The sequence below is a fragment of the Chaetodon auriga genome, chromosome 18 (genome assembly GCF_051107435.1).
Source record: "Chaetodon auriga isolate fChaAug3 chromosome 18, fChaAug3.hap1, whole genome shotgun sequence".
Lineage (NCBI taxonomy): Eukaryota > Metazoa > Chordata > Actinopteri > Chaetodontiformes > Chaetodontidae > Chaetodon > Chaetodon auriga.
In genome coordinates, this window is record NC_135091.1 from 18,178,822 (window position 1) to 18,188,999 (window position 10,178).

Consider the following 10,178-nt stretch of genomic DNA (forward strand, 5'->3'; position numbering starts at 1 on the left):
GCCAATTGGTGCTCCATGTTATATGCAGCACATGTCTGAGCTGGCTGGTCTTTGTTTTGCCGTTATCTGACCCCTCATTTGAATACATTTTACATTTTTATCAAGATCTCACAGCACTAAATATGCCAGGCTGAGTTCAAGGGAATCATCCACAGAAAGTGGCGCCTGGGATTTGAATGTTTCACTCAAGTGTGAAGAGACGTGCTGCAACAAGCAGATATGCAATGTGTGGATGTGATATCAGACAGAGTGTAACAAATGATTTACCTGACTTTCTGGCCAATAAGGGACAAATACAAGGGGAATACTGGTTTAAGGTAAGGTTTAAGTGGCTAAAGTTGCCAATAAGCCATGACATTCTACACACTGTGACAAGCCCAGCCCCTTGAGCCCAAGAATGAAACTGATTGCATTACAGCGACAGCTCTGTAACGACTCACACTGCTTTATTTGTCCGTCTCAGGTTTCAAGACTGATCCTGAATCCTGTAGTTGTTTTTCTCTATGTAGCACAGCCAGCATGGATGGACATAAAGCACTGCCGTGACATGAGAAAGAATCGACGGTGTTGCACTGGAGCAACAAAGAGAGACCTTTAGTATGACAATGAACAGCAGCCACCAGGAAGTAAGTGTTGTAATAATGGGGCAAGACAAACAGAGATGTTAGCTTAGGTTGTTTTCAGTAACACTCCAGCAAAGGTGTAAGTTAACTTTTAACAGCTGTTTGCAACTAGCTGTTTGTAAAACTTCACTCTGCAGAATTTATATAAAAAAGCCTGTAAGATGACAACATGATGGACACAGATCACGTCCCATAAAGACAGTGTGTCTGGAAATAAAAGAGAATACAAACAAAAGTTTATGTAAAGACCTGTGCGATCTGTCAGACACCGCCGGACATCCAGGAGACAGAGTTTGAGAGTCCTGCCGTGTCCAAACAGAGGAGGATCATCCACTTCTCCAGTGGTGAAACTCTGGAGGAGGAAGAGAGTGAGGAGGAAGAGGAGCCATCATCAGACCGATGTCCCTCCAGAGGACCTGCAGAGAGGGTGGGACACTGTGTAAGCAACACATGTTATATAAGATGTCACTAAGTAGCAGGTATGTTATCTGTTTTCTGCCTCCTCCACCTCAGACTAGGTTCTCATTCAAGAATGTGGCCATTCTCGTTGGGAGGATTTCACTGCTGAGTACGTAATGTGACAATTAACATTCAAAACATACTAAATAAACCGTGGGCCTAACTGTAGCTACGAAGACAGTCTGAGTAACTCTGTTGTCTCCAAAATCAGCTTGCGATTTTCTTGGAGAGAGACTAGCTGGTGCACTCGGACTGAATGCAGCCAAATATCAGTATGCCATAGATCAGCATCACCGTGACCACAAGGTATGTGAAATTAAACAGCAACAGAACATACTGTCACAAAGTTGTCTTAGAGACTTCACTAATAGTATGATTTGTCAAGGCGGGAAATGGGATGAAATTGCCCAGGCTGTTAATAGTACACAGACAGGCCTATGGATGGTTATTTCCTTGTCCACGATTCTGCATTTCCTCTGTCCCTCTCACAGACAACGGGGAGCAAGACCACAGACAATCTCAGGGAAGGACGGGCAGAGATGATCCACCTCACTCCTGGAGCTGAACGAAGTCATTATGGAGCTACAGGAGACGTGAGATGCCTTGTGGAGTCCCAGGAGAGCTGCGACGAGAAACAAACGGACAGAAATGAGGGATGTCACAACAGAGGCTATCAAACAGATGAGGATTATTTGGAATAAAACCAAAAGAAGAAAGGCAATGAGGGTAGTGACCTGACGTGAAAGCATTTAAGTGCAGTGTGTAACAAATTATTTTACAATACTTGCTTTGAGACTAGTGGGGCTGTTTGTAATATAGCCATGTTACTGCAAAGCTATGTGGAGAAGAAAATCACACGGACAAACATAAAGATTACAGTATATGACTATTGCTATAAAGGAAGTAGCAAGATTGTGATTTTGTTTGTGTAATAACCAAAATAAAGGAAGCAACAGTTACCCTATCATGACTGCATTTTAAGCCAAGAGTGGCGTTATGCTGCAGTTGGCTGTTACCGCTGTAGAGAAAAGAGATGATAAAATATGTTAATAAATACCTAACACCAATCGGTGTACTACACTGCTCTGATGAAACGTGATTGATTAATAAAAAAAAAAAAACGTTAAATGTTGCCGACGAGGATGGGATTCGAACCCACGCGTGCAGAGCACAATGGATTAGCAGTCCATCGCCTTAACCACTCGGCCACCTCGTCTGCGATACCTTATACGTCATCTAATGTCCTTATCAATGTTACATTCCTAGGGGTTAGGTTAGGGTTAGGATATGCTCATCGCAACGTTCGCTTATTCAGCCACGCTTCGTGAACACGTTGCAAAAAACTCATGTTATGAAAGCTAACCTAGCTATGGCAGGAACATCTTGCCGACGTCAGCTAAGGTGCTAGTAAGCTATGCTAATGTGCTAATACGACAAGCTAACGTTAGCTACAAGTTTAAAAGCTGTGGATGTGCATCTGCAATATCTCCTGTTTCATTGCTAAGCAAGCCCGGTGACAACTGAATCACGTTTATGACGTTAATAAGTAACATTAGCTAACAGTTACTATAATAATTAGCGAACAGTTTTTGCCACACGACCAAGTTAACTAGAACTTTAAAAACGTTAGCTGCCGTGCCGTTAAGTTCCTAGTTAACTCAGTGATTTTGACAAACTTCGTCATGCTCGATGGTTACTAATGACTTGTGTTTCTATGATACAAGCGTACAACGTGCAGAACCAGGAACTCACAGCAACTTGTTTGGAGGCAGAATCTTATTTTGCATCACGTTTGTTTCCTTCAGTCTCCTTGCGTCTCTGTTTTATCATGTACGACATCACTGCTTCTATCCATCTGGCGTTTCACCTGAGCTCAAGAAAATGACATCCAGATTGTTAAAGGGAGAACTCATGGAATAAAATAAAACAACAACCAAGTGCAAGTAAGAGGCTGTGTGAGCGAGACAGGTATGTAACAATACATGAACCATTTTATATGGACAGTTATACTGAAGAGCAGTGAAAGTTGCATTAGCAGTTTTGGAACTGTCAAAGCATGAATCCACAACTATAAAACCAGCTGCGCATCCACACTTCGGGTCAGTGGCGTATCCACATAAAGGCCAATGTGGGCCAGTGCCACTATGATTGATAGCTGGCCCACCCTATCAGAAGTGCCCGGCATTAATTTGAAAGGAAAGTTGCGTTAGGGAATGAGTTTGCGTCCCTGGTAGAGATGATGGACAGCTGTCCGCCGGACATTTTCCGGGAGTCAACAAGCTGTTGAGAGTCATGATAACGCTCACCACAACCTCATGCACATGCTCTCTCTCTCTCCCACTCTCCCCGCTTTCTTCCCAATTCCGTGGCCATCGGGACGGATTTAGCTCCGAGTTCATCTCTCTCTCTCTCTCTCTCTCTCTCTATCTCTCTCTCTCTCTCTCTCTCTCTCTCGCTTCCTCCCTCCCTCTCACACACACACACACACACGTGGCAAAATCCTGGCTATGCCACTGTTTGAGGTCTATCTTCTCCTCTGCGGGTGTGTGAATCAGTGTCACAGGTACTGCACTTTCAAATTCACAAATACACTGAACGGTGCTGGTCCGGGTGTTTGTTGCCATCTAGTGGTTGAATGAGATGACTGCAGCAACAGATTTACTCACTGACTGACCTCTCACTGAGAACAAAATACACATTAAAACCAGCATTTTAACTGAAGCCCTGTTTAGGGATGCTATGGGATGTTATAAACAAGATAAGATAACAGGCCAGATGACAGACTGTAAAACAAAGTGCATGCAGCTTTATGCACATGCACTAACAGCTCATAAATCAGTTTAGCAATCAGTAACATTGCTGAGTTGGAGTCCTTCAGTTACTCTTTGGGGTCAACATAAACCTCATCAAGTGTTTAAAGGTCATATCTCGTCAACGTGCACATTTAAAGCAAAGCAGCAGCACTTACTTGGTGACACTCGGCATGATGGTGGAGCGAGTGCTGTTATTGTTTGGACTCGTGGCTCTCGCCACTACATATGCTGTAAGTACTAAGTGATTAATTAGCATGCATGATCTGATGTGACCTTTAACTATGTGATGACTTACACTGATTCTATTTTATTCAGACACCTGTTCGTCCTGAGGTACATGGTAAGTCAAAAACGATCTTTTGTGAAATGAATAAGAGTTATTGAAAGGCTGTGACAAGACTCTGAGCTGAATGTGTCTGTGTTTGTGTGACAGAGGTGTACGAGAATGGTGAGGATGAGAACCCTGTGCTGAACCTCGGTGAGCAAATTCAATTAAATTCAATTTAACTCAGTTCAGTTCAGTATAGTATACAATACACACACATAAAAACATACATATGTCCAAAATGAATTTAAAGTGCTTTGCATAAATACAATACAGCAAAAAAAAAAAAGTGCCTATAAGGAAAGGCATCCATGCTCACTTGCACACAAATGCAAGTGAAATAAAATTTGTTGTTTGTGCCGGTGCTACAGGTTCAAAGGGCAACCTGTTTGAAGGGGACATTGTAATTCAGGTAAGTTGCATTTTTATGACTGAAAAAAATGTATTTGCTTAATTGTTGCATCATTTCTTGATCGTTGTTGGCAGCTTTGTTCTGTTGCTCGTTTTGGACTTCTGTTTTGTTTGGACTGTCGGCCCGCTTGCTTTTGAGTAACAACATTGTAAAATCTATTTCACATAACATGATGGGCTTATTGTGTGTGTTTTATTGGCTATGATTTGGCGTTTGGTCACAATTGAAGCTCATTTACATCTTTTATGCTACAGGAAGGAAGGAATGCCTTGATTGACACAACATCCCGATGGAAAATGCCAATCCCTTACATTCTGGGTGATGATTTGGGTGAGTTTCTCTGATATTCAGTACAATGTGAAAACTGTATTGACTGTACTCACTGTCACATATATGGCCCAGAGTTAGCCACAGTTTATGCCTCTCATGTTAAGATTCTATTCACAACACAGAGATAAGCACCTGATTTTCTGTGGGAAATAAAAAAGCCAGCGTCTGAAAAACTCAGACGCCTGTCTAATAACACTTAAGGCTGATCTGGTGACTCTTCTAACCACCTGGATGAAAAAATATTGTGTCCTCTATTGTGACTGTTTCTTTCACTCCTCAGACCTGAACGCCAAGGGCTGCGTCCACCAGGCTTTTGAAATGTATCGGCTGAAATCTTGTATCGACTTCAAGCCTTACGAGGGAGAGAAGACATACATCAAGTTTGAAAAGCGGGATGGGTATGGCCTGTCTTACATCTGTTTGCTCTATTTACAAGATCTTCCGTTGATATTTGATGCTGAATAAATCCCAGTATATAGAGTTAGAGTATTTCTGTCTCATATGACTCCACAAACTTTATAGCAGTGCAATAATAAATCACTGGATTATCCTTTGAAATGCAATGGTTTTACTGCTTCTACTGTTAAAGGTGTTTCTCCAGCGTTGGTGATCAGCATGATGGTCAGATTCTGTCTTTGGGGCCAGGCTGTGATCACAAGGCGGTGATAGAACATGAACTACTCCACGCTCTGGGATTCTACCATGAACAGTCCCGTACCGACAGGGATGACTATGTCGATATCTGGCTGGATCAGGTTTTGCCAGGTTTGTCTTTTAACTTTATTGTACATCATTTTGTTTCTTTGGCCCTCTGTGTTCTGTTGGGAGTAATGCCATGGAATTTTATATTGTCACATTAGATATTTTTAACCCACAAATGATAACCTATAGTATGTACTTAACCCTTATTATGGCATTTTGTGTCGCAGGCATGACTAAATTAATGTTAATTTTCTGCAGGATTTGAACACAACTTCAACAAGTACAACGATGACTTCATCACAGATCAAAACACGGCGTACGACTACGAGTCTATCATGCATTACAGGCCCTTCTCATTCAATAAGAACGACTCCGCCCCCACTGTTACCACCAAAATCGAAGTCTTCAACAACATCATTGGCCAGTACCTCGACTTCAGCGAGATGGACACCCTCAGGCTCAACCGGATGTACAACTGCTGTACGTATCTGTTGCAAATGCAGTATCAGTAGACAGAAATCATGTTTAGGAAGCATGTAGAAAAGTCCCAAAATCGACCAAACTTTTTAAATCTCCTAATCCTCACTCCCTCTACCTCCAAAGCTGGTCCTCTCACCCTGCTGGATCAGTGTGCCTTTGAGTCTGCCAGCATCTGCGGGATGATCCAGTCCTCCACTGATGATGCTGACTGGGTCCATACCAAAAGCAGTGTGGGTGCAGAGGATCACACACTCCTGGGAAAATGCAGAGGTCAGAACTGAATAATGTCTCTTTTAAAGTCCCCTACTGAGTATTCTCATTTCAGACAGCTTGAAAGAAATAAGAAAAAAAGGAATTTGCACTGTATGCTGTAATAGCTGCTTGTTTGACTCTGCAGACGCTGGGTACTTCATGCACTTCGATACCATGATCGGGAAGCCTCAGGAGTCTGCTCTGCTGGAATCCCGAACGCTCTACCCCAAGAGGAAGCTTCAGTGTCTGCAGTTCTTCTACAAGATGACTGGAAGCTCCAAGGACAGGCTGGTGATCTGGGTCAAGATGGATGACGGCACGGGCAACATTCGTAGAGTGAAGAAAATACACACCTTTTATGGTATATACTGTTACAGTGTTAATGGAATGCACATACTTTACAGCAGCTACCAGGAGCTTCACAGTAAATGCTTTGCATCTAGGCAAATATTCATTTGGCCATTTGTTTATCTGCTCGGTAAAATTATATTCAAATTATTTTAGGTCATCACAAAACAAACATTTTAGACCCCCCCCCTAACTGTCTACACAGCAATAACCTCATTCACACACAGTCAGTGATGAAAGGTTTGGAACGGTAAAGTTTGCTACTGCATCATTATTTGAAAGGAATAGGAAGGAATCTTTGGTCAAATACCCTCATTTGCTTTCTTGCAGACAGCCATGTGAGAATATTTATACCACTGTCAGCTGTCTATATGCTACACATGATACAGCCAGCAGATCGTGGGCTTAGCATAAAGACTGGAAACAAAGGAAAAAAGTAGCCTGGCCCTATCCAAAATTAGATAGGTAAGAAATCACTGATTTGTAGTCACAAAACTTACATATATAATCATTTACCTTCATCAAAAAATTGCAGCACCTGCGATTTGGCTATTGCACTTGGCTGTATTGTGATTTTGATAACATTTTGAGAAATTCTTCAGCACTAGTATGGATTAAAACAACGAAATGCGATCAGATTTTTTTTTTTTTTTTACCTTTGGAGCGAGTCAGACTTGATGTTCCCCTCTGCTTTCTTTCTTTCTTTCTTTCTTTCTGCTAAGCTAAGATAATCACCTGCTGACTCTAGGGCCAGGGATTCCTTAACTATCCAAGTTTGGACACAGGCAGGCTAGCTTTCCCCTCTGATTCCAGCCTTTATGCCAAGCTAAGATAATTGCCTGCTGGCTCTAGATTCATACTTAATGGACAGATATGAGAGTGGTATGGATCATTTCATCCAAGTCTTAGCAAGAAACTGAATATCACTGTTTCTCAAAATGTCAAACTATTCCTTTACAGTTAATGGTGTAGCCTGTAGTCTGGGGGCTAATTTAAGCATAGCCTCACATCTTCACTATGCCGCTATTCACATACAAATAATATTGCCACACACAGTAAAATGTGTCATTTTGTCCCTTTCCCTGTTACCCAGCGGATTCTGACAGCATATGGAAGATCGCCCATGTCCCATTGGAGGTAGGGGTGAAATTCCGCTATGCTTTCCAAGCCTTGCGAGGTGATCCTGCTGCATCCACTGGTGGCATCTACATTGATGACATCAGCCTGACTGAGACACGCTGCCCAAATGCTGTGTGGACAATCCATAATTTCTCCAAGATCATGGAAACAGCTGATGTTGGAGACGTTATTGATAGCCCTCGTTTCTACAGCCCCGAGGGCTATGGTTATGGGGTCCGCGTGATGCCTTTGTCGACTTACACTGATTACACAGGGAACTACACTGGGCTGTACTTCCACCTCACCAGTGGCGACAATGATGCGGTGATGCAGTGGCCAGCCGTTAACCGACAGGCCACCTTGGTGGTGATGGACCAAGACGCAGACATAAAGCTGAGGATGTCCACTGCTCGCAGCCTCACGACTAATAACATGACTAGTAAGTGCACCTATCCATTATCCCCAGAGGCGTTACGACAAGAGCAAGGAACAACAGTGCAATAGATATAGTAATATGTTTTCTTGCAGGATGGTGTAAATCAGACCTTTCATAAACTGCAACCATGTTCCACTGGACAGTGAGACTGTTGATCGCTTTAAACAAGTAAATGCTTAAAAAAGAGCACAAGATAACAATGAAAACTGTCAACTTAACAAGTAGATTAGATTAGGAATCTAAATTTCTGCTAGGTGTTGGAGAGGAAACAAAACGCTCTCAATGGCAGTGACTGCATTGTAGTGTTAGCAGTAGTTAACATCTTAGCAGATTAGCATCCTAACCTTTGCATGTAAGTGGTAGCAAAGTAACACACAAAAAGGGATCAACAGAGGTTTTACAAGTTATCATGAAGGGAACATGAATGTCTTTATTAGTTGAGACATTTTACCTAAAACTACAACTGTCAACCACGTGACGGTGCTGTAGGAAAAGTCAGGGCATCTCCAAAGTCCTTAGGATTTCTGAACATGAATGTCTACAAAATGCAGTGACCATCCATCCAATTGTTATTGTGATATTTGAGTCTGGATCAATGTGGCAGACTGACAGACCAACAGCTTTTAACGATATGTAGTCACAAGCTGTTCTTTGATGCCTACACTATCATGCACATAGTGGGATCACTCCTCACATGGTGGCTTTGTCTTTTTGTGTCCTCTAGCATCAGATGAGAAGTTTTTTTGGGACAATCCCTCTATTGTGGGGAAATACGATTCTTCCTGTAATTGCTACAGAGGTGGATCATGGGGCTGGTCCAACTTTGTCAAGCACTTCGACCTCAGACGGCGTAATTACCTCAAGAACGATGACCTCATTATCTTCGTCGACTTTGAGGGTTAGTAGTCTGTGTTCAGTATTTGTATGTGAAAATGCAGCCTATTTAGAAATATAACCATAATAGTCCCCATTGTGGTGTTCTGAAGCATGCAGGTATGTTAAGTAATTAGTTCTTTGTCCCCAGACATAACAACACTGATCAAAACAGAAGTTCCTGTTAAGCCATAAGAGTAAGGTCACAGAGGATTCTGCTTGGATCATGATTGACTTGAGGTAAGCCATTAGCCACTTTTCAGTTTCAAAATTTACATCACATCTGTATGTACTCATCATCATGTGAATTACTTTTTCTTTTTTTTTTAGATTTAAAATAACCAGGTGCACCATATGCAGCTAGGATGAGAAGAACAACTGTGAAGATGAAGAACAGATGATTATTGTTGTGACGGAATATCAGAATTCCACACAAAATTTACAAAAAGCAAAATGTAAAGTTGTTTTCAGCATGCAATGTATAAATAAATATATATATTATTTGAAATAGTACTGTACATGCATAATAATACTTGTCACCAGAAAATTCTTCCTCATTAAACCGTCTTAATAAAAGCTATTCAATTAAGAACAAGCCTGTCGTATGTTTCTTTTGTTTTACAAAAATGGCTGCTGTGTGTGTGACCATTAAAGCCATGAAATGGATGAACGTATACTTTAAGTTTTAAATTGATGAACTAGTATTTACATATGTTTTTCAGTTTGTTAGACAAGGATGCAATAAGTTAATATAATATGCCAATAATCAACATGATTTAGATGTTTTATCAATGGTTTATCATTTATTTGGTTTTTACTATTAAACCAAAGGTCAGTTTAACACACTGATATCTGTTTAGTCATCAACCGGCCTGTGAAAACAGTTGTATAATGCCTTCTGTGGCTCTGGAAGAGCTTTGTCAACTCTGAGGACTACAAGTTATTGGTTACATTATGGGAAATGGAGAATCCAGCTGTTTCTTGGAACTTGGTCTTGACCTCACAG

At 41.5% G+C, this 10,178-nt stretch overlaps 2 protein-coding genes and 1 non-coding gene across 3 annotated transcripts; 2 read left to right on the plus strand and 1 right to left on the minus strand.

The window, feature by feature from the left end:
* Positions 1-551: 551 nt before the first annotated feature.
* LOC143336550 (protein FAM177B) lies at positions 552-2,027 on the plus strand. The gene is made up of 5 exons (XM_076756776.1): positions 552-626; positions 889-1,050; positions 1,137-1,191; positions 1,294-1,388; positions 1,574-2,027. Exons 1-5 carry the CDS (start codon positions 600-602, stop codon positions 1,781-1,783), a joined length of 549 nt encoding a protein of 182 aa, XP_076612891.1. The 5' UTR covers positions 552-599; the 3' UTR covers positions 1,784-2,027.
* Positions 2,028-2,216: 189 nt separating this feature from the next.
* trnas-gcu (transfer RNA serine (anticodon GCU)) lies at positions 2,217-2,298 on the minus strand. The gene has a single exon. It is a non-coding gene; the product is annotated as a tRNA-Ser (tRNA).
* Positions 2,299-4,068: 1,770 nt separating this feature from the next.
* On the plus strand, positions 4,069-9,605 carry LOC143336672 (meprin A subunit alpha-like). Its single transcript, XM_076756937.1, has 14 exons — positions 4,069-4,125; positions 4,211-4,235; positions 4,329-4,373; positions 4,592-4,632; positions 4,887-4,962; positions 5,243-5,360; positions 5,552-5,727; positions 5,923-6,144; positions 6,268-6,414; positions 6,542-6,757; positions 7,838-8,302; positions 9,024-9,197; positions 9,324-9,412; positions 9,503-9,605. Exons 1-13 carry the CDS (start codon positions 4,069-4,071, stop codon positions 9,365-9,367), a joined length of 1,806 nt encoding a protein of 601 aa, XP_076613052.1. The 3' UTR covers positions 9,368-9,412; positions 9,503-9,605.
* Positions 9,606-10,178: the final 573 nt, after the last annotated feature.

Coding starts and splice junctions, on each gene's coding strand:
- LOC143336550 (XM_076756776.1), top strand. CDS start 600: ATGACAATGAACAGCAGCCACCAGGAA. Junction 627..888: donor TGAACAGCAGCCACCAGGAA/GTAAGTGTTGTA, acceptor GCGATCTGTCAG/ACACCGCCGGACATCCAGGA. Junction 1,192..1,293: donor TGGGAGGATTTCACTGCTGA/GTACGTAATGTG, acceptor CTCCAAAATCAG/CTTGCGATTTTCTTGGAGAG.
- LOC143336672 (XM_076756937.1), top strand. CDS start 4,069: ATGGTGGAGCGAGTGCTGTTATTGTTTGGACTCGTGGCTCTCGCCACT. Junction 4,633..4,886: donor AAGGGGACATTGTAATTCAG/GTAAGTTGCATT, acceptor TTTATGCTACAG/GAAGGAAGGAATGCCTTGAT. Junction 4,963..5,242: donor CATTCTGGGTGATGATTTGG/GTGAGTTTCTCT, acceptor TTCACTCCTCAG/ACCTGAACGCCAAGGGCTGC.